Genomic DNA, 24,687 nt, shown 5'->3' with positions numbered 1-24,687 from the left:
CCTGGTCATCCCTACTGCCTCTGATCTGGAGGACTCACTAAACAGAGAACATCCCTGGTCATCCCTACTGCCTCTGATCTGGAGGACTCACTAAACAGAGAACATCCCTGGTCCTCCCTACTGCCTCTGATCTGGAGAACTCACTAAACAGAGAACATCCCTGGTCATCCCTACTGCCTCTGATCTGGTGGACTCACTAAACAGAGAACATCCCTGGTCATCCCTACTGCCTCTGATCTGGAGGACTCACTAAACAGAGAACATCCCTGGTCATCCCTACTGCCTCTGATCTGGTGGACTCACTAAACAGAGAACATCCCTGGTCATCCCTACTGCCTCTGATCTGGAGGACTCACTAAACAGAGAACATCCCTGGTCCTCCCTACTGCCTCTGATCTGGAGGACTCACTAAACAGAGAACATCCCTGGTCATCCCTACTGCCTCTGATCTGGCAGACTCACTAAACAGAGAACATCCCTGGTCATCCCTACTGCCTCTGATCTGGAGGACTCACTAAACAGAGAACATCCCTGATCATCCCTACTGCCTCTGATCTGGAGGACTCACTAAACAGAGAACATCCCTGATCATCCCTACTGCCTCTGATCTGGAGGACTCACTAAACAGAGAACAACCCTGATCATCCCTACTGCCTCTGATCTGGCAGACTCACTAAACAGAGAACATCCCTGGTCATCCCTACTGCCTCTGATCTGGAGGACTCACTAAACAGAGAACATCCCTGGTCATCCCTACTGCCTCTTATCTGGAGGACTCACTAAACAGAGAACAACCCTGGTCATCCCTACTGCCTCTGATCTGGAGGACTCACTAAACAGAGAACATCCCTGGTCATCCCTACTGACTCTGATCTGGAGGACTCACTAAACAGAGAACATCCCTGGTCATCCCTACTGCCTCTGATCTGGAGGACTCACTAAACAGAGAACATCCCTGGTCATCCCTACTGCCTCTGATCTGGAGGACTCACTAAACAGAGAACATCCCTGGTCATCCCTACTGCCTCTGATCTGGTGGACTCACTAAACAGAGAACATCCCTGGTCATCCCTACTGCCTCTGATCTGGAGGACTCACTAAACAGAAAACACACATGCTTTGTTTTTAAATGATGTCTGAGTTTTAGAATGCGCCCTTGGCTATACGTAATTATTATCTTTTTAAACAACCGTGCCGTCTGGTTTGCTCAATATAAGGAATTTTAAATGATTTATACGTTTACTTTTGATACTTAAGTATATTTAAAACCAAATCCTTTTTTAAAAACTTTTACTCAAGTAATATTTTACTGGTGTGACTTTCACTTTCAGTCACCTTCTTTACTCATCTATGATTGGGTCACCTTCTATTACGGTATCTTTACTCATCTATGATTGGGTCACCTTCTATTACGGTATCTTTACTCATCTATGATTGGGTCACGTTCTATTACATGAGAGTAGAGCTTACCTCCAGGCTTGGACCTCCAGGCTTGTAGGCCCTTACTCACCACCCGCGGTTCCGGCGACATCATGTCTACTAACTGAATGGCCATATCTTTGTGTCTCCTAACTGAATGGCCATATCATTGTGTCTCCTAACTGAATGGCCATATCATTGTGTCTCCTAACTGAATGGCCATATCATTGTGTCTCCTAACTGAATGGCCATATCATTGTGTGTCCTAACTGAATGGCCATATCATTATGTCTACTAACTGAATGATCATATCATTATGATGTCTGCAGTAGCACAGTGATGTCTCCTAACTGAATGGCCATATCATTGTGTTGTCTGCTAACTGAATGGCCATATCATTATGATGTCTGCAGTAGCACAGTGATGTCTACTAACTGAATGGCCATATCATTGTGTTGTCTGCAGTAGCACAGTGATGTCCACTAACTGAATGGCCATATCATTGTGTGTCCTAACTGAATGGCCATATCATTATGTCTACTAACTGAATGATCATATCATTATGATGTCTGCAGTAGCACAGTGATGTCTCCTAACTGAATGGCCATATCATTGTGTTGTCTGCTAACTGAATGGCCATATTATTGTGTTGTCTGCAGTAGCACAGTGATGTCTACTAACTGAATGGCCATATCATTGTGTTGTCTGCAGTAGCACAGTGATGTCCACTAACTGAATGGCCATATCATTGTGTTGTCTGCAGTAGCAAAGTGATGTCTCCTAACTGAATGGCCATATTATTGTGTTGTCTGCAGTAGCACAGTGATGTCGATCTTGTTGATTGAGTTCCACGTGTTTTTGTCCTGTACCTCCATACAATCCACCATTTAAATAGGACGGCGTTGGATGTTGTTGTTGGATGTTGTTGTTTTCTGTCGTTCGATGTGACGATAACAGCCTTGCCGTGGTTTTACTTGCGGTTGTCTGTTGTCCTCAGGGAGGGTTCTAGAAATACGTCACTTTCTGGGCTGCTTCTGATTTCACTTCACTATTTTAATACAGTGGAATAGTGGTCTTACCCAATCTGTAGTCTAGATTACTGAGAAAGACTGCGGTGGTATAAACGAGTGGGACTGCAACACACACACACACACACACTTTCTTAAGAAACTCAAATGACGGTTTGACAGCAGCTGTTACCAAGACAACCTGACGTTTATCTTCATAGGATAATAAAACATCCGCTGAACGTGGCCCCGGTAACATTCCCAGTAGTCTACTGAACGTGGCCCCGGTAACATTCCCAGTAGTCTACTGAACGTAGCCCCGGTAACATTCCCAGTAGTCTACTGAACGTAGCCCCGGTAACATTCCCAGTAGTCTACTGAACGTAGCCCCGGTAACATTCCCAGTAGTCTACTGAACGTAGCCCCGGTAACATTCCCAGTAGTCTACTGAACGTGGCCCCGGTAACATTCCCAGTAGTCTACTGAACGTGGCCCCGGTAACATTCCCAGTAGTCTACTGAACGTGGCCCCGGTAACATTCTCATTAGTCTACTGAACGTGGCCCCGGTAACATTCCCAGTAGTCTACTGAACGTGGCCCCGGTAACATTCCCAGCAGCCTACTGAACGTAGCCCCGGTAACATTCCCAGTAGCCTACTGAACGTGGCCCCGGTAACATTCCCAGTAGTCTACTGAACGTAGCCCCGGTAACATTCCCAGTAGCCTACTGAACGTGGCCCCGGTAACATTCCCAGTAGTCTACTGAACGTGGCCCCGGTAACATCCCCAGTAGTCTACTGAACGTAGCCCCGGTAACATTCCCAGTAGCCTACTGAACGTGGCCCCGGTAACATTCCCAGTAACCTACTGAACGTGGCCCCGGTAACATTCCCAGTAGCCTACTGAATGTGGCCCTGGTAACATTCCCAGTAACCTACTGAACGTGGCCCCGGTAACATTCCCAGTAGTCTACTGAACGTGGCCCCGGTAACATTCCCAGTAGTCTACTGAACGTGGCCCCGGTAACATTCCCAGTAGTCTACTGAACGTGGCCCCGGTAACATTCCCAGTAACCTACTGAATGTGGCCCCGGTAACATTCTCATTAGTCTACTGAACGTGGCCCCGGTAGCATTCCCAGTAGTCTACTGAACGTGGCCCCGGTAGCATTCCCAGTAGTCTACTGAACGTGGCCCCGGTAGCATTCCCAGTAGTCTACTGAACGTGGCCCCGGTAACATTCCCAGTAACCTACTGAACGTGGCCCCGGTAACATTCCCAGTAACCTACTGAACGTAGCCCCGGTAACATTCCCAGTAGTCTACTGAACGTGGCCCCGGTAACATTCTCATTAGTCTACTGAACGTGGCCCCAGTAACATTCTCATTAGTCTACTGAACGTAGCCCCGGTAACATTCCCAGTAGTCTACTGAACGTAGCCCCGGTAACATTCCCAGTAGTCTACTGAACGTGGCCCCGGTAACATTCCCAGTAGTCTACTGAACGTAGCCCCGGTAACATCCCCAGTAGTCTACTGAACGTAGCCCCGGTAACATTCCCAGTAGTCTACTGAGCGTGGCCCCGGTAACATTCCCAGTAACCTACTGAACGTGGCCCCGGTAACATTCCCAGTAACCTACTGAACGTGGCCCCGGTAACATTCCCAGTAGTCTACTGAACGTGGCCCCGGTAACATTCCCAGTAGTCTACTGAACGTGGCCCCGGTAACATTCCCAGTAGTCTACTGAACGTGGCCCCGGTAACATTCCCAGTAGCCTACTGAACGTGGCCCCGGTAACATTCCCAGTAGTCTACTGAACGTAGCCCCGGTAACATCCCCAGTAACCTACTGAACGTGGCCCCGGTAGCATTCCCAGTAACCTACTGAACGTGGCCCCGGTAACATTCTCATTAGTCTACTGAACGTGGCCCCGGTAGCATTCCCAGTAACCTACTGAACGTGGCCCCGGTAACATTACCAGTAGTCTACTGAACGTAGCCCCGGTAACATTCCCAGTAGTCTACTGAACGTGGCCCTGGTAACATTCCCAGTAGTCTACTGAACGTGGCTCCGGTAACATTCCCAGTAGTCTACTGAACGTGGCCCCGGTAACATTCCCAGTAGTCTACTGAACATGGCCCCGGTAACATTCCCAGTAGTCTACTGAACGTGGCCCCGGTAACATTCCCAGTAGTCTACTGAACGTAGCCCCGGTAACATCCCCAGTAACCTACTGAACGTAGCCCCGGTAACATTCCCAGTAGTCTACTGAACGTGGCCCCGGTAACATCCCCAGTAGTCTACTGAACGTAGCCCCGGTAACATTCCCAGTAGCCTACTGAACGTGGCCCCGGTAACATTCCCAGTAACCTACTGAACGTGGCCCCGGTAACATTCCCAGTAGCCTACTGAATGTGGCCCTGGTAACATTCCCAGTAACCTACTGAACGTGGCCCCGGTAACATTCCCAGTAGTCTACTGAACGTGGCCCCGGTAACATTCCCAGTAGTCTACTGAACGTGGCCCCGGTAACATTCCCAGTAGTCTACTGAACGTGGCCCCGGTAACATTCCCAGTAACCTACTGAATGTGGCCCCGGTAACATTCTCATTAGTCTACTGAACGTGGCCCCGGTAGCATTCCCAGTAGTCTACTGAACGTGGCCCCGGTAGCATTCCCAGTAGTCTACTGAACGTGGCCCCGGTAGCATTCCCAGTAGTCTACTGAACGTGGCCCCGGTAACATTCCCAGTAACCTACTGAACGTGGCCCCGGTAACATTCCCAGTAACCTACTGAACGTAGCCCCGGTAACATTCCCAGTAGTCTACTGAACGTGGCCCCGGTAACATTCTCATTAGTCTACTGAACGTGGCCCCAGTAACATTCTCATTAGTCTACTGAACGTAGCCCCGGTAACATTCCCAGTAGTCTACTGAACGTAGCCCCGGTAACATTCCCAGTAGTCTACTGAACGTGGCCCCGGTAACATTCCCAGTAGTCTACTGAACGTAGCCCCGGTAACATCCCCAGTAGTCTACTGAACGTAGCCCCGGTAACATTCCCAGTAGTCTACTGAGCGTGGCCCCGGTAACATTCCCAGTAACCTACTGAACGTGGCCCCGGTAACATTCCCAGTAACCTACTGAACGTGGCCCCGGTAACATTCCCAGTAGTCTACTGAACGTGGCCCCGGTAACATTCCCAGTAGTCTACTGAACGTGGCCCCGGTAACATTCCCAGTAGTCTACTGAACGTGGCCCCGGTAACATTCCCAGTAGCCTACTGAACGTGGCCCCGGTAACATTCCCAGTAGTCTACTGAACGTAGCCCCGGTAACATCCCCAGTAACCTACTGAACGTGGCCCCGGTAGCATTCCCAGTAACCTACTGAACGTGGCCCCGGTAACATTCTCATTAGTCTACTGAACGTGGCCCCGGTAGCATTCCCAGTAACCTACTGAACGTGGCCCCGGTAACATTACCAGTAGTCTACTGAACGTAGCCCCGGTAACATTCCCAGTAGTCTACTGAACGTGGCCCTGGTAACATTCCCAGTAGTCTACTGAACGTGGCTCCGGTAACATTCCCAGTAGTCTACTGAACGTGGCCCCGGTAACATTCCCAGTAGTCTACTGAACATGGCCCCGGTAACATTCCCAGTAGTCTACTGAACGTGGCCCCGGTAACATTCCCAGTAGTCTACTGAACGTAGCCCCGGTAACATCCCCAGTAACCTACTGAACGTAGCCCCGGTAACATTCCCAGTAGTCTACTGAACGTGGCTCCGGTAACATTCCCAGTAGTCTACTGAACGTGGCCCCGGTAACATTCCCAGTAGTCTACTGAACGTGGCCCCGGTAACATTCCCAGTAGTCTACTGAACGTAGCCCCGGTAACATCCCCAGTAACCTACTGAACGTGGCCCCGGTAACATCCCCAGTAACCTACTGAACGTGGCCCCGGTAACATTCCCAGTAGTCTACTGAACGTGGCCCCGGTAACATTCCCAGTAGTCTACTGAACGTGGCCCCGGTAACATTCCCAGTAGTCTACTGAACGTGGCCCCGGTAACATTCCCAGTAGTCTACTGAACGTGGCCCCGGTAACATTCCCAGTAGTCTACTGAACGTGGCCCCGGTAACATTCCCAGTAGTCTACTGAACGTGGCCCCGGTAACATTCCCAGTAGTCTACTGAACGTGGCCCCGGTAACATTCCCAGTAGTCTACTGAACGTGGCCCCGGTAACATTCCCGGTAGTCTACTGAACGTGGCCCCGGTAACATTCCCGGTAGTCTACTGAACGTGGCCCCGGTAACATTCCCAGTAGTCTACTGAACATGGCCCCGGTAACATTCCCAGTAGTCTACTGAACGTAGCCCCGGTAACATTCCCAGTAACCTACTGAACGTAGCCCCGGTAACATTCCCAGTAACCTACTGAACGTAGCCCCGGTAACATTCCCAGTAACCTACTGAACGTGGCCCCGGTAACATTCTCATTAGTCTACTGAACGTGGCCCCGGTAACATTCTCATTAACCTACTGAACGTAGCCCCGGTAACATTCCCAGTAGTCTACTGAACGTGGCCCCGGTAACATTCCCAGTAGTCTACTGAACGTAGCCCCGGTAACATTCCCAGTAACCTACTGAACGTAGCCCCGGTAACATTCCCAGTAGTCTACTGAACGTGGCCCCGGTAACATTCCCAGTAACCTACTGAACGTAGCCCCGGTAACATTCCCAGTAACCTACTGAACGTGGCCCAGATTGCCCCGTCCATCCCATTAATTGGGCGTTTTTTGCCAATTTTGTTACCGGACTTGAGGTTAAAACGCTCTAAATTACGAGGACTCGAGGACGTGAAAAACGAGACGTTCAGAGTTATCAAATCAATACCGCGCTGATGTCATACAAGCAAAACAAACAAACACACCCAAGTCCAAATGTGCATCAATAATCATAAAAGTCCCGTCATTAAAAACAGTGTCACCGTTTATAATCACTATGTTAGACGTACAATGACTAGATGACACGGCGTCACACCCTGGGTTGTATTGACTAGATGACACGGCGTCATACCCTGGGTTGTTCCCGATCACAATAAGCAGTGGTTTGTTGTATTGACTAGATGACACGGCGTCATACCCTGGGTTGTATTGACTAGATGACACAGTGTCATACCCTGGGTTGTATTGACTAGATGACACGGCGTCATACCCTGGGTTGTATTGACTAGATGACACTGTGTCATACCCTGGGTTGTATTGACTAGATGACACGGCGTCATACCCTGGGTTGTATTGACTAGATGACACGGCGTCATACCCTGGGTTGTTCCCGATCACAATAAGCAGTGGTTTGTTGTATAGACTAGATGACACGGTGTCATACCCTGGGTTGTATAGACTAGATGACACGGTGTCATACCCTGGGTTGTATTGACTAGATGACACGGCGTCACACCCTGGGTTGTATTGACTAGATGACACGGCGTCATACCCTGGGTTGTTCCCGATCACAATAAGCAGTGGTTTGTTGTATAGACTAGATGACACGGTGTCATACCCTGGGTTGTATAGACTAGATGACACGGTGTCATACCCTGGGTTGTATTGACTAGATGACACGGTGTCATACCCTGGGTTGTTCCCGATCACAATAAGCAGTGGTTACTGTTCCCATAATCTCCAAATGGTTCTTTAAAAAAATAATTCTACTATGTTTATGCATCCCATATGTCTTCTGTAAGAAACCTTCCAGATTAGCCCCGTCTGTCTATAAAAACCAATCCCCACCAGTGTAAAAGGTTGACGGGATAGTTCACCCAGGACATGAGGGAGGACATTGACTTGCAAGGTTTTGGACAACAACAACAACAACATTTATTATTTAGAGACAGTGTCCAGGTAAAACAAAAATAAAGCATGGATTACCGTCTCACTTGGTCCCAAGACTGCTTACAGGGTAAGGAAATAAAAATATCATTTCAGGTGAACTATCAATTTAAAAATTAAGTCAAGAGTTGTGATACTAAAGAGCTGTACACATATTGACAAACAGTCTCAGAGTAACTGAACTGGATCTAGGATCAGGTCCCATATTCACAAACAGTCTCAGAGTAACTGAACTGGATCTAGGATCAGGTCCCATATTCACAAATAAGTCTCAGAGTAACAGAACTGGATCAGGTCACATATTGACAAACAGTCTCAGAGTAACTGAACTGGATCAGGTCACATATTGACAAACAGTCTGAGAGTAACTGAACTGGATCTAGGATCAGGTCCCATATTCACAAATAAGTCTCAGAGTAACAGAACTGGATCTAGGATCAGGTCCCATATTGACAAACAGTCTCAGAGTAACAGAACTGGATCTAGGATCAGGTCCCATATTCACAAATAAGTCTCAGAGTAACAGAACTGGATCTAGGATCAGGTCCCATATTCACAAATAAGTCTCAGAGTAACAGAACTGGATCTAGGATCAGGTCCCATATTGACAAACAGTCTCAGAGTAACAGAACTGGATCTAGGATCAGGTCCCATATTGACAAACAGTCTCAGAGTAACAGAACTGGATCTAGGATCAGGTCCCATATTGACAAACAGTCTGAGAGTAACAGAACTGGATCTAGGATCAGGTCCCATATTCACAAATAAGTCTCAGAGTAACAGAACTGGATCTAGGATCAGGTCCCATATTGACAAACAGTCTCAGAGTAACAGAACTGAACTGGATCTAGGATCAGGTCCCATATTGACAAACAGTCTCAGAGTAACAGAACAGAACTGGATCTAGGATCAGGTCCCATATTCACACTCTCAGTAACAGTACACATTGTGAATGGGGGCCCTGATCAGCAGTCCTACTCTGAGACACATTGTGAATGGGGGCCCTGATCAGCAGTCCTACTCTGAGACACATTGTGAATAGGGGTCCTGACCAGCAGTCCTACTCTGAGACACATTGTGAATGGGGGTCCTGATCAGCAGTCCTACTCTGACACATTGTGAATAGGGGTCATGACCTTACATCAGCAGTCCTACTCTGAGACACGTTGTGAATAGGGGTCCTGATCAGCAGTCCTACTCTGAGACACATTGTGAATAGGGGTCCTGACCAGCAGTCCTACTCTGAGACACATTGTGAATGGGGGTCCTGATCAGCAGTCCTACTCTGAGACACATTGTGAATAGGGGTCCTGATCAGCAGTCCTACTCTGAGACACATTGTGAATGGGGGTCCTGATCAGCAGTCCTACTCTGAGACACATTGTGAATAGGGGTCCTGATCAGCAGTCCTACTCTGAGACACATTGTGAATGGGGGTCTTGATCAGCAGTCCTACTCTGAGACACATTGTGAATAGGGGTCCTGACCTTACATCAGGTGTCCTACTCTGAGACACATTGTGAATGGGGGTCCTGATCAGCAGTCCTACTCTAAGACACATTGTGAATAGGGGTCCTGACCTTACATCAGGTGTCCTACTCTGAGACACGTTGTGAATGGGAGTCCTGATCAGCAGTCCTACCCTGAGACACATTGTGAATGGGGGTCCTGATCAGCAGTCCTACTCTGAGACACATTGTGAATAGGGGTCCTGATCAGCAGTCCTACTCTGAGACACATTGTGAATGGGGGTCCTGATCAGGTGTCCTACTCTGAGACACATTGTGAATAGGGGTCCTGATCAGGTGTCCTACTCTGAGACACATTGTGAATAGGGGTCCTGATCAGGTGTCCTACTCTGAGACACATTGTGAATGGGGGTCCTGATCAGCAGTCCTACTCTGAGACACATTGTGAATAGGGGTCCTGATCAGCAGTCCTACTCTGAGACACATTGTGAATAGGGGTCCTGATCAGGTATCCTACTCTGAGACACATTGTGAATGGGGGGGGGGGTCCTGATCCTACATCAGTTCCTAAACCAGAGCATGTGATTTATTCATTCATCAGACAGTAGGGACCCTCGACATGTGTTCCGTCCCTGGCATCCAGAGCAACATGGCGGCCTCCAGACTGGCTTCTAGCCAGCACTCTCCTCCCGTGTCACATGGGACAAGCAGTAGGCCTGGATACCTGGATACAACGTGAGGGAGGGAGGGAGGGAGGAGAGGGAGGGAGGGAGGAGAGGGAGGAATGGGAGGGAGAAGGGAAGGAGGGAGGGATGAGAGGGAGGGAGGAGAGGGGGGGGAAGGAGGGAGGGAGGAATGGGAGGGAGAGGGAAAGGAGGGAGGGAGGAGAGGGAGGGAGGAGAGGGGGGGAAGGAGGGAGGGAGGGAGGAGAGGGAGGGAGGGAGGAGAGGGAGGAAGGAGGGAGGGAGGAGAGGGAGGGAGGAGAGGGGGGGAAGGAGGGAGGAGAGGGAGGGAGAAAAGAGGACATATCAGATATGTGGTTTGATAATATGAAGGCGTTAGATGTATCACTGTAACGTCAAACTGCCGGAGCGACTTCCTCCTGGTTGAGCCCCCCCCCCCACCCCACACACACACACACTTGGTACCAACTCGTGACCTCTTGTCTCACAAAACAAGACAGCACCTTTTCGAAGAGTCTTAGCCTGATCGCGCCACCCCCCAGACTTTACCCCCCCAATTAAACCTAGATTTCATTTCCTGATATCAATGTTATAATTGTTCCTACTTCCTCTGGTACAGAATCTCTTCCTCTTTAACTCCGTTACAACACAAGAAAACAAATGTGTCTGTGTCCCCGTCTGTGTCCCCGTCTGTGTCCCCGTCTGTGTCCCTGTCTGTGTCCCCGTCTGTCCCTGTCTGTGTCCCTGTCTGTGTCCCTGTCTCTGTCCCTGTCTGTGTCCCTGTCTGTGTCCCTGTGTGTCCCTGTCTGTGTCCCTGTCTGTGTCCCTGTCTGTGTCCCTGTCTGTCCCTGTCTGTGTCCCTGTCTGTGTCCCTGTCTGTGTCCCTGTCTGTCCCTGTCTGTGTCCCTGTCTGTGTCCCCGTCTGTGTCTCTGTCTGTCCCTGTCTGTGTCTCTGTCTGTCCCTGTCTGTGTCCCTGTCTGTGTCCCTGTCTGTGTCCCTGTCTGTGTCCCTGTCTGTGTCCCTGTCTGTCCCTGTCTGTGTCCCTGTCTGTGTCCCTGTCTGTGTCCCTGTGTGTCCCTGTCTGTGTCCCTGTCTGTGTCCCTGTGTGTGTCCCTGTCTGTGTCCCTGTCTGTCCCTGTCTGTGTCCCTGTCTGTGTCCCTGTGTCCCTGTCTGTGTCCCTGTCTGTCCCTGTCTGTGTCCCTGTCTGTGTCCCTGTGTGTCCCTGTCTGTGTCCCTGTCTGTGTCCCTGTCTGTGTCCCTGTCTGTGTCCCTGTCTGTGTCCCTGTCTGTGTCTCTGTCTGTGTCCCTGTCTGTCCCTGTCTGTGTCCCTGTGTGTGTCCCTGTCTGTGTCCCTGTCTGTGTCCCTGTGTGTGTCCCTGTCTGTGTCCCTGTCTGTGTCCCTGTCTGTGTCCCTGTGTGTGTCCCTGTCTGTCCCTGTGTGTGTCCCTGTCTGTGTCCCTGTCTGTGTCCCTGTCTGTGTCCCTGTCTGTGTCCCTGTCTGTGTCCCTGTCTGTGTCCCTGTCTGTGTCCCTGTCTGTGTCCCTGTGTCCCTGTCTGTGTCCCTGTGTCCCTGTCTGTGTCCCTGTCTGTGTCCCTGTGTGTCCCTGTCTGTGTCCCTGTGTGTCCCTGTCTGTGTCCCTGTCTGTGTCCCTGTGTGTCTGTGTGTCTGTGTGTCTGTGTGTCTGTGTGTCTGTCTGTGTCCCTGTCTGTGTCCCTGTCTGTGTCCCTGTCTGTGTCCCTGTCTGTCCCTGTCTGTGTCCCTGTCTGTGTCCCTGTCTGTGTCCCTGTGTCCCTGTCTGTGTCCCTGTCTGTCCCTGTCTGTGTCCCTGTGTGTCCCTGTCTGTGTCCCTGTCTGTGTCCCTGTCTGTGTCCCTGTCTGTGTCCCTGTCTGTGTCCCTGTGTCCCTGTCTGTGTCCCTGTCTGTGTCCCTGTCTGTGTCCCTGTCTGTGTCCCTGTCTGTGTCCCTGTGTGTCCCTGTCTGTGTCCCTGTCTGTGTCCCTGTCTGTGTCCCTGTCTGTGTCCCTGTCTGTGTCCCTGTCTGTGTGTCTGTGTGTCTGTGTGTCTGTGTGTCTGTGTCCCTGTCTGTGTCCCTGTCTGTGTCCCTGTCTGTGTCCCTGTGTGTCCCTGTCTGTGTCCCTGTGTGTCCCTGTGTGTCCCTGTCTGTGTCCCTGTGTGTCCCTGTGTGTCCCTGTCTGTGTCCCTGTCTGTGTCCCTGTCTGTGTCCCTGTCTGTGTGTCTGTGTGTCTGTGTGTCTGTGTGTCTGTGTGTCTGTGTCCCTGTCTGTGTCCCTGTCTGTGTCCCTGTGTGTCCCTGTGTGTCCCTGTCTGTGTCCCTGTGTGTCCCTGTGTGTCCCTGTGTGTCCCTGTGTGTCCCTGTCTGTGTCCCTGTGTGTCCCTGTCTGTGTCCCTGTCTGTGTCCCTGTGTGTCCATGTGTGTGTCCCTGTCTGTGTCCCTGTGTGTGTCCCTGTGTGTCCATGTGTGTCCCTGTGTGTCCCTGTGTGTCCCTGTCTGTCTGTGTCCCTGTCTGTCTGTGTCCCTGTCTGTCTGTGTCCCTGTCTGTCTGTGTATGTGTGTGTGTCTGTCGGTGTGTGTGTGTGTGTGTGTGTGTGTGTGTGTGTGGGAGTATGTGTATGTGTGTGTGTGTGTGTGTGTGTATACTCACTCTGTACTATCGAGTGGTAAGCAGCAGCAGCAGGGGAGTCTGGGACTTCAGTCAGGAATGACTTCCCTTCATCACAACTCTTACCTGACAGACAGAGACAAGGAGAAGGAGAGAGAGACAAGGAGAAGGAGAAGGAGAGAGAGACAGCGAGAGAGAGAGAGAGAGAGACAGAGAGAGACAGAGAAAGAGAGAGAGAGAGAGGGAGAGAGAGAGAGACAGAGAGAGAGAGAGAGACAGAGACAGAGACACAGAGAGAGACAGAGAGAGAGACAGAGAGAGAGAGAGAGACAGAGAGAGAGAGAGAGAGGGAGAGAGAGAGAGACAGAGAGAGAGAGAGACAGAGACACAGAGAGAGAGAGAGAGAGAGAGAGAGACAGAGACAGAGACACAGAGAGAGACAGAGAGAGAGACAGAGAGAGAGAGAGAGAGAGAGAGAGACAGAGAAAGAGAGAGACAGAGACACAGAGAGAGACAGAGAGAGAGACAGAGAGAGAGAGAGAGAGGTAGGAGGACAGAAGGAGGGAGAAAGGAGAGAGATAACAGTGACTTACTGCATAGCTGTGGATCTATAGACCTGACTTACTGCATTGGTGTGGATCTATAGACCTGACTTACTGCATGGCTGTGGATCTATAGACCTGACTTACTGCATAGCTGTGGTGTGGATCTATAGACCTGACTAACTGTATGGCTGTGGATCTATAGACCTGACTTACTGCATAGCTGTGGATCTATAGACCTGACTTACTGCATAGCTGTGGTGTGGATCTATAGACCTGACTTACTGCATTGGTGTGGATTTATAGACCTGAATTACTGCATAGCTGTGGATCTATAGACCTGACTTACTGCATTGGTGTGGGTCTATAGACCTGACTTACTGCATTGGTGTGGGTCTATAGACCTGACTTACTGCATTGGTGTGGGTCTATAGACCTGACTTACTGCATAGCTGTGGATCTATAGACCTGACTTACTGCATAGCTGTGGATCTATAGACCTGACTTACTGCATAGCTGTGGATCTATAGACCTGACTTACTGCATTGGTGTGGATCTATAGACCTGACTTACTGCATAGCTGTGGATCTATAGACCTGACTTACTGCATAGCTGTGGATCTATAGACCTGACTTACTGCATAGCTGTGGATCTATAGACCTGACTTACTGCATTGGTGTGGATCTATAGACCTGACTTACTGCATGGCTGTGGTGTGGGTCTATAGACCTGACTTACTGCATTGGTGTGGATTTATAGACCTGACTTACTGCATAGCTGTGGATCTATAGACCTGACTTACTGCATAGCTGTGGATCTATAGACCTGACTTACTGCATAGCTGTGGTGTGGATCTATAGACCTGACTTACTGCATAGCTGTAGTGTGGATCTATAGACCTGACTTACTGCATAGCTGTGGATCTATAGACCTGACTTACTGCATAGCTGTGGATCTATAGACCTGACTTACTGCATTGGTGTGGATCTATAGACCTGACTTACTGCATGCCTGTGGTGTGGATCTATAGACCTGACTAACTGCATAGCTGTGGATCTACAGACCTGACTTACTGCATAGCTGTGGTGTGGATCTATAGACCTGACTTACTGCATTGGTGTGGATCTATAGACCTGACTTACTGCATAGCTGTGGTGTGAATATATAGACCTGACTTACTGCATGGCTGTGGTGGGGATCTATAGACCTGACTTACTGCATAGCTGTGGAACTATAGACCTGACTTACTGCATAGCTGTGGATCTATAGACCTGACTTACTGCATAGCTGTGGATCTATAGACCTAACTAACTGCATAGCTGTGGATTTACAGACCTGACTTACTGCATAGCTGTGGTGTGGATCTATAGACCTAACTAACTGCATAGCTGTGGATTTACAGACCTGACTTACTGCATAGCTGTGGTGTGGAACTATAGACCTGACTTACTGCATGGCTGTGGGTCTATAGACCTGACTTACTGCATAGCTGTGGATCTATAGACCTGACTTACTGCATAGCTGTGGATCTATAGACCTGACTTACTGCATAGCTGTGGTGTGAATATATAGACCTGACTTACTGCATGGCTGTGGTGTGGATCTATAGACCTGACTTACTGCATAGCTGTGGAACTATAGACCTGACTTACTGCATAGCTGTGGATCTATAGACCTGACTTACTGCATAGCTGTGGATCTATAGACCTAACTAACTGCATAGCTGTGGATTTACAGACCTGACTTACTGCATAGCTGTGGTGTGGATCTATAGACCTGACTTACTGCATTTGTGTGGATTTATAGACCTGACTTACTGCATAGCTGTGGATCTATAGACCTGACTTACTGCATGGCTGTGGGTCTATAGACCTGACTTACTGCATAGCTGTGGATCTATAGACCTGACTTACTGCATAGCTGTGGATCTATAGACCTGACTTACTGTATAGCTGGGGTCCAGTCTCTATCCTGGGGTCCAGTCTCTATCCTGGGGTCCAGTCTCTATCCTGGGGTCCAGTCTCTATCCTGGGGTCCAGTCTCTATCCTGGGGTCCAGTCTCTATCCTGGGGTCCAGTAGGACTGGTACTAACACAGCTATCTGTAGTCCAGTCTCTATCCTGGGGTCCAGTCTCTATCCTGGGGTCCAGTCTCTATCCTGGGGTCCAGTCTCTATCCTGGGGTCAAGTCTCTATCCTGGGGTCCAGTCTCTATCCTGGGGTCCAGTCTCTATCTTGGGGTCCAGTAGGACTGGTACTAACACAGCTAGCTATATGTAGTCCAGTCTCTATCCTGGGGTCCAGTCTCTATCCTGGGGTCCAGTACCTATCCTGGGGTAAAGTACCTATCCTGGGGTAAAGTACCTACCCTGGGGTCCAGTATCTACCCTGGGGTCCAGTATCTACCCTGGGGTCCAGTACCTATCCTGGGGTCCAGTACCTATCCTGGGGTCCAGTACCTATCCTGGGGTCCAGTAGGACTGGTACTAACACAGCTATCTGTAGTCCAGTACCTATTCTGGGGTCCAGTACCTATCCTGGGGTCCAGTCTCTATCCTGGGGTCCAGTACCTATCCTGGGGTACAGTACCTATCCTGGGGTCCAGTAGGACTGGTCCTAACACAACTATCTGTAGTCCAGTACCTATTCTGGGGTCCAGTACCTATCCTGGGGTCCAGTATCTACCCTGAGGTCCAGTACCTACCCTGGGGTCCAGTACCTACCCTGGGGTCCAGTACCTACCCTGGGGTCCAGTACCTATCCTGTGGTCCAGTAGGACTGGTACTAACACAACTATCTGTAGTCCAGTCTCTATCCTGGGGTCCAGTCTCTATCCTGGGGTCCAGTCTCTATCCTGGGGTCCAGTCTCTATCCTGGGGTCCAGTACCTATCCTGGGGTCCAGTACCTATCCTGGGGTCCAGTACCTATCCTGGGGTCCAGTACCTATCCTGGGGTCCAGTAGGACTGGTACTAACACAACTATCTGTAGTCCAGTCTCTATCCTGGGGTCCAGCCTCTATCCTGGGGTCCAGCCTCTATCCTGGGGTCCAGCCTCTATCCTGGGGTCCAGCCTCTATCCTGGGGTCCAGTAGGACTGGTACTAACACAGCTATCTGTAGTCCAGTACCTATCCTGGGGTCCAGTGGGACTGGTACTAACACAGCTATCTGTAGTCCAGTACCTATCCTGGGGTCCAGTAGGACTGGTACTAACACAGCTATCTGTAGTCCAGTACCTATCCTGGGGTCCAGTGGGACTCGTCCTAGCAGAGTAAGGTTCATCTCTTCACACATCCTCTCTGCTCCTCCCGTGGTGGGTGGGAAGATCTGAGACGTGTTCTTGAGGAGGGGGGAGATGGGGGAGAGAGACGAGGGAGAGAGAGGAGAGGGGAGAGAGAGAGAGGGGAGGAGGGGAGAGAGAGAGGTGGGGGAGAGAGATGAGGGAGAGAGAGGAGAGGGGAGAGAGAGAGATGGGGAGAGAGACGAAGGAGAGAGAGGAGAGGGGAGAGAGAGAGATGGGGAGAGAGACGAGGGAGAGAGAGGAGAGGGGAGAGAGAGAGATGGGGGAGAGAGAGAGGGGAGGAGGGGAGAGAGAGAGGGGAGGAGGGGAGAGAGAGAGAGGGGAGGAGGGGAGAGAGAGAGAGGGGAGGAGGGGAGAGAGAAAGGTGGGGGAGAGAGACGAGGGGAAAGAGAGAGAAAGAGAGAGAGAGGGTTACACATCATGCCAATGAATGGTGTCTGTCTTTATCAGAGAAAATTACACATTGTCCACATATACCTAAATAAATAAAACTCTCACCTTGCATTTGGGACAGACAAACCCACTCATGTTCTCCACCACTCCTATGATGGGCAGCTGGACCTTCTGACAGAACCTAATCTCCTTCCTGACATCCTGAAGAGATACCTCCTAGAGAGGGGGGGGAGAGAGAAATGGAGGGGTGAGAGATGGAGGGAGGAGGGTGAGAGAGAGGGAGGGAGGGAGGAGTGGGGAGAGAGAGGGAGGGAGAGAGAGAGATGGAGGGGTGAGAGATGGAGGGAGGAGGGTGAGAGATGGAGGGAGGAGGGAGAGAGGGAGGGAGGGAGGGAGGAGTGGGGAGAGAGAGGGAGGGAGAGAGAGAGAGGGAGAGAGGGAGGAGGGGTGAGAGAGAGGGAGGGAGGAGAGAGAGGGAGGGAGGAGGGGTGAGAGATGTTGGTATTACAGACTAAGTCAGGGAGAGGTTGAACATGTCAGTGAAGACAATTGCCAGTCAGCTGCGGAGTGCGTGATCACACAGTCATCTGGAACAGCTGATGCTCTCATGCATGTTTCAGTGTTACCTTCCTCCAATCGAGCATAGAAGTGATTTAACTCGTCTGGTAGGCTCGTGTCACTGGGCGTGTCACTGGGCAGCTCGTGGCTGCATCACTGCCTGATACGGCAACTGCTTGGCCTCCGACCGCAAGGCACTACAGAGGGTAGTGCATACGGCCCAGTACATCACCGGGGTCAAGCTTCCTGCCATCCAGGACCTCTATACCAGGCGGTGTCAGAGGAAGAGCCCTAAAAATTGTCAAAGACTCCAGCCACCTTAGTCATAGACTGTCCTCTCTGCTATCGCACGGCAAGCGGTACGGGATCGCCATGTCTAGGTCCAAGAAACAGCTTCTACCCCCCCCCAAGCCACAAGACTCCTGAACATCTAATCAAATGGCTACCAAGACTATTTGCATTACCCCCCCCCCCCCCCCCTTCTTCTACGCTGCTGCTACTCAGTTATTATCTTTAATAACTCTACCTACATAATTACCTCAATTACCTCGACATCGGTTCCCCCTGCACATTGACTCCGGTACCCCCCCGAATATAGCCTCCACACGGATTCTGTACCGGTACCCCCAGTCATAGCAACCGATCTAACAAGACAGTCCTGGTTAAAACGACCCAGACAGTCCTGGTTAAACGACCCAGACAGTCCTGGTTAAACGACCCAGACAGTCCTGGTTAAACGACCCAGTCAGTCCTGGTTAAACGACCCAGACAGTCCTGGTTAAACGACCCTCAGTCTTGGTTAAACGACCCAGTCAGTCTTGGTTAAACGACCCAGCCATAGCAACCCATCTAACCAGACAGTCCTGGTTAACAGGTTAACAACCCGGTTGCCGTAGCGACGTGCCTTAGCAACGTGGTAACAACAGAAACATGCTGTAGCTACCTAGTTGTTCTCTCTAGTGAGCCGTAGTCGCCGTAGTTACCTGCGGGGTGGTGATGATGACGGCTCCGTCGATGCGGGCGGAGCTAAGGTACTGGACGATAGACAGGTGTTCGTCAGAGGTGCCGGGGGGCGTGTCCACGATGAGGTAATCCAGTTCCCCCCAATCGACATCTCGCAGGAACTGTTTGATCATCCCTGACAGGAAGTGCAGCACCACCACAGCCAATCAGATCACAGCCTCATCATCATTCACACTTGATTTATTTATTGTTTATATAATAATGACCCAGTCATAGCAACCCATCTAACCAAACAGTCCTGTAATAATGTTAATCTTTATTTATCCAGGAAGTTCCCTGGAGGTCAAACACTGTCAAGTGTCAGCTAAACACACACACACACACACACACGGGTACCGTTCTTCTTGGGTCCTCTCCAGATAACAGCATCATCAGGACTGCTGAGTAGGAAGCCAATAGACATGACCGCAAGGTTATCCTCTACATACTGGAACACACACACACACACACAGGTTATCCTCTACATACTGGAACACACACACACACACACACACAGGTTATCCTCTACATACTGGATCACACACACACACAGGTTATCCTCTACATACTGGAACACACACACACACCATCCTCTACATACTGGATCACACACACACACACCATCCTCTACATACTGGATCACACACACACACACACCATCCTCTACATACTGGATCACACACACACACACACCATCCTCTACATACTGGATCACACACACACACACCATCCTCTACATACTGGATCACACACACACACACACCATCCTCTACATACTGGATCACACACACACACACCATCCTCTACATACTGGATCACACACACACACACCATCCTCTACATACTGGATCACACACACACACACCCAGGTTATCCTCTACGTTCTGGATCACACACACACACACCATCCTCTACATACTGGATCACACACACACACACCATCCTCTACATACTGGAACACACACACACACACACCCAGGTTATCCTCTACGTTCTGGATCACACACACACACACCATCCTCTACATACTGGATCACACACACACACACCATCCTCTACATACTGGATCACACACACACACACACCATCCTCTACATACTGGATCACACACACACACACCATCCTCTACATACTGGATCACACACACACACCCAGGTTATCCTCTACGTTCTGGAACACAATAAACTGATATATTAAAAAGAAAGAAAACAAACATTGAACTATTTGTTCTGGTAAACTTCACTTATAACAACAGGAAGTGAAATGTCATCACCACCGTGTGTTTCCACTCTGGGTTCATTCATCTAGTTTGACTTGGAAAAGGTACCTTCCATTTGTCCAGGAAGTCCCATTGAGGTGGTCCTCTTTTACAAAGGAGACCCTGGTGTGACAGTCAAACTATAAGACAGACAGTATTCTATTGAAGACAGACTCACCACAGGAGACCAGCCAGAACCACTCTGATGGACCTACAGACAGAGAGACAGAGAGACAGACAGAGACACAGATGGAGAGACAGAGACAGAGACACAGATGGAGAGACAGACAGAGACACAGATGGAGAGACAGAGAGAGAGACAGAGAGAGAGACAGAGAGCAAGAGAGAGAGACAGAGAGAGAGACAGAGACAGAGAAGGAGAGACAGAGAGAGAGAGACAGAGACAGAGAGAGAGAGACAGAGAGAGAGAGACACTTTCACTTTGAGTCAATTACGGTAACTTTTACTCATCTATGATTGGGTTTCTCCACCTTGCTCTCTCGCCACAGTTACACCTTTTAACATGTGATTATCGTCATCCGATCACTATCTGAGGCGGCAGGGTAGCCTAGTGGTCAGAGCGTTGGACTAGTAACCAGAAGGTTGCAAGTTCAAATCCCGAGCTGACAAGGTACAAATATTTGTCATTCTGCCCCCTGAACAGGCCGTCATTGAAAATAATAATTATTATCGTTTCTGTTTCTGTTCTGTACCAGATCTTCAGTTTCTTGGAATATCCTTCATTTCTCAGAACAAGAATAGACTGACGAGTTTCAGAAGAGAGTCTTTGTTTCTGGACATTTTAAGCCTGTAATTGATGCTCCAGATACTCAACTAGTCTAAAGAAGGACAGTTTTATTGCTTCTTTAAATCAGGACAACAGTTCTCAGCTGTGCTAAAATAATTGGGTTTTCTAATGATCAATTAGCCTTTTAAAATTATAAACTTGGATTAGCTAACACAACGTGTCATTGCAACACAGGAGTGATGGTTGCTGATAACGGGCCTCTGTGTAGATAACAATGGGCCTCTGTGTAGATAACAATGGGCCTCTGTGTAGATAACAATGGGCCTCTGTGTAGATAACAATGGGCCTCTGTGTAGATAACAATGGGCCTCTGTGTAGATAACAATGGGCCTCTGTGTAGATAACAATGGGCCTCTGTGTAGATAACAATGGGCCTCTGTGTAGATAACAATGGGCCTCTGTGTAGATAACAATGGGCCTCTGTGTAGATAACAATGGGCCTCTGTGTAGATAACAATGGGCCTCTGTGTAGATAACAATGGGCCTCTGTGTAGATAACAATGGGCCTCTGTGTAGATAACAATGGGCCTCTGTGTAGATAACAATGGGCCTCTGTGTAGATAACAATGGGCCTCTGTGTAGATAACAATGGGCCCCTGTGTAGATAACAATGGGCCCCTGTGTAGATAACAATGGGCCCCTGTGTAGATAATAATGGGCCTGAAAATAGGGTATCAAACACACAGGTTGACCAAAACAGCATCGAGATAGGGATCTGACCAATAGCAGAGAGGATATCAATCACATGACCATATAACACGAGGAGAAAGACAGAGAGACAATCCTGCTACCTGCTCTCCCTCCAGACCCATGATCCTGGGGATAGACGGACCACAGATGTCCACATCTAGGAGCGCAACCTGGAGAACACACACACACACACACACACGGGTTAGGGTGTAGAACATGTTCTCCAGTCAACAGACAGCAGATTTAGCAGGTATCACTTAGCCAGTGCATTAACACGTTATCCAGCCGTCATACCCTCATCTGGCCACAGAGAGGCAACATTGAGTCGAGCTACAGCTTTTAGCCAATGTTCCATTTGTGACCACCAGGGGGAGACAAAACCCACAGAAAGGTTTTGTTTGACGATGACAGAGTGGGTATGTTAACTAAACAGACTGGTTGCAGACTTCACCAGGGAGAGGCAGTGAAAGTGTTTTATTCAGCTTTTATGATTTATTTATTTATTTTATTATTTTATTTCATTGACAGTTGAATGAAAACCTGTGATATAATGTGTTTTAACGGTACGACGTGGATCAGACGGACGCTATGTGCTATGCTTCTCCTCTGTATGATCAACTGACGTCAGCTATCAGCGTGACCTTCCCACAGTACACGAGAGAGGGAGAAGAGAGAGAGAAAAGAGGGGGGGAGAGAAAGAGACCTAACAAACGAGTGGAGAACAGAGAGCTAAAGGGAGAGAGATGTTGAAGTGTTACCTCTTTAGTGGCGTCACTAGCCAGTGCGTGGGCCAGATGTGCGCTGAAGGTGCTCTTCCCTACTCCTCCTTTCCCTGACAGGACCAAGATCTTATGTTTCACTGTTAACATCTTCTCTGCTATCTCCTCTATCGCTGCAGGGAGGGAGGGAGAGAGGGGAGAGGAAGAGACAGAGGGGAGAGATAGGAGGGGAAGAGAGAGAGGGTCGGGGAGGGGGGAGAGAGAGAGAGGGTCAGGGAGGGGGGGGTCAGGGAGAGAGTGAGTGAGTGAGGAAAGAGAGATAGAGGCATTAAACACACATTGAAAACAAGGAATTGCAGACTAATCAGTAGTGCAGTTATTCACCAGATCAAGATCAGGACAGAACAGAGACAGAGAGACTTTACCTGGGTCTGGTGCTTTAGTGGCTCCAGAGGAACAGAGGTTCTGGTTGGGACAACCCTGACATGCTGACGTCTTCCCTGCCTGCTCACTGGCCGTACCGGGGCAGTCTGACAACCAATACAACCAATCAGGTCAATACATCAAAAACAACCACCATGACCAACCAATCAGATAATAGCGCCAAATGTAAAATCAAACAAAAAGTGCCCAGATTGAATATGTAGGAAATGCTTGTTTCTTTGTCCACTAATTTGCATGTGACTGAATGAGTTAAAACGCAGATCCATTGACCAAAGATATTATAGTTTATTGGACAAACCCTGTCTATGTTTTTGACAGGTCATGTGATACAGTTTATCCTAGAGAACAGCCAACCGATCCAACCCGACCATCTGCACGCCGGTCGGACAGGCTTCCGGTGTTTATTAAGACACCAGGGACGTACGAGGTATCAATCGGAATAGGAAATGCGAATTGTTTCCATTATCCCAACTATTTAAACTGAGAAGATTTGAACGATTACTTAAAAATTTGTCACAGCAGCCATTATGAAAACGGCACGTAAGCGTTGAACAACAAATGAGCTGACACTGTCATGACATAAACACTGCTAAATGGATCTGTTGTAAACTGGTTTGTAAACTGCGCCATCTGTCTGTTGTCTTATGAAGAAACAATTTTCACCATTTTCACGGCACTTCCCCTGAAAAACCCGAAATTAAGTTTTTCGTAGCAGGTTAGGATAATTAACGTAGGTTTAGAGACCGAGGTTCATTAGGGTTAGCGGAGAAAATCACTTTGTATCGAAGTGCGGTGAGTATTTGACAGGCAGCTATGCTAACAGGCTAAGCAGCTAACTTTCAGACAAACTATTCTTCATTAACAACGACGACAACAAACTTAACATTCACTAACAACTAACATTATAAAAGGCTAAAAAACACATATAATAAACGTGGTGTCTGGATACGGGCGTGTTTTCTTATAATAAACTTAAAATAAACTCACGCTGTGGCGCATCACTTGGAATGTCAGCCATGTTTATTGGGGCGCTGTGGATATTCGTCCGGGCTGAAATCACGTCTCATCTCAAAAGGTTCCGCATATGCACGTTTGACGAAACCAGAGACTAAACGATAAAAAATAGACACACTATAATAATTGTAAAACAGCTAGCCTGGTGATTGAACGGGTTACCAGGCCCATATTTTCCATATGCTTTTTTTATCCGTATAGGGGGGGGATCCAGGCCTCCGTGCCCGCTATGGGAGCACCCCACTACGGGCCCAAATCAATGGGGGCTGCCCCTAGTGATTTATGGAGTTTTTTTTTTTTTAAATATCCTGAAAATTAGGCCCATATTGCATTGTAGCACTACTATAAAATAGAGGAGGGTCGTCTAATTTTTAAAATATATTTTTTGCTTTGGGGAGGGTAGTGTGTTTTTTCCCCTGGTTTACGTTCACTCTCTTTGCTGGTTATACATTCTTCCATATCCACTTGTCCTCATCTTCTTCCATACATCTCTCCTATATCAAGGTGTTTTATTGGGGGGGTTCTTCCCTTATCCACCCAGGGAGAGTCCTTCTAACGCAGACAATTAGATTAGGATGTGACTCCTCCCACCCAGGGAGAGTCCTCCCTCTCCCCTCCTATACAACAGGTCAATACAGACCACCAGTCTGTCTATCCTGCCCTCTATCCACCAGTCTGTCTATCCTGCCCTCTATCCACCAGTCTGTCTATCCTGCCCTCTATCCACCAGTCTGTCTATCCTGCCCTCTATCCACCAGTCTGTCTATCCTGCCCTCTATCCACCAGTCTGTCTATCCTGCCCTCTATCCACCAGTCATAGTGGAAGGTGGATTTGTTTATCCAGATCTGCAGTGGGCTAACTAG

At 49.2% G+C, this 24,687-nt stretch overlaps 1 protein-coding gene across 1 annotated transcript; it reads right to left on the bottom strand.

Annotated features, from left to right (window-relative positions):
* Nucleotides 1–10,177: 10,177 nt before the first annotated feature.
* On the bottom strand, nt 10,178–23,863 carry LOC139422418 (cytosolic Fe-S cluster assembly factor nubp1). The gene is made up of 11 exons (XM_071173605.1): nt 23,797–23,863; nt 22,791–22,895; nt 22,405–22,538; nt 21,748–21,816; nt 20,327–20,359; nt 19,248–19,338; nt 18,872–19,026; nt 17,436–17,546; nt 16,873–16,975; nt 13,138–13,221; nt 10,178–10,514 (listed from the first exon to the last, which is right to left on the bottom strand). Exons 1-11 carry the CDS (start codon nt 23,825–23,827, stop codon nt 10,462–10,464), a joined length of 969 nt encoding a protein of 322 aa, XP_071029706.1. The 5' UTR covers nt 23,828–23,863; the 3' UTR covers nt 10,178–10,461.
* Between the last annotated feature and the right edge of the window lie 824 nt (nt 23,864–24,687).

This window comes from Oncorhynchus clarkii, chromosome 12 (assembly GCF_045791955.1).
Source record: "Oncorhynchus clarkii lewisi isolate Uvic-CL-2024 chromosome 12, UVic_Ocla_1.0, whole genome shotgun sequence".
Lineage (NCBI taxonomy): Eukaryota > Metazoa > Chordata > Actinopteri > Salmoniformes > Salmonidae > Oncorhynchus > Oncorhynchus clarkii.
Note: the sequence above shows the minus strand (reverse complement) of the source record. Positions and strands in the feature narration are given on the sequence as shown.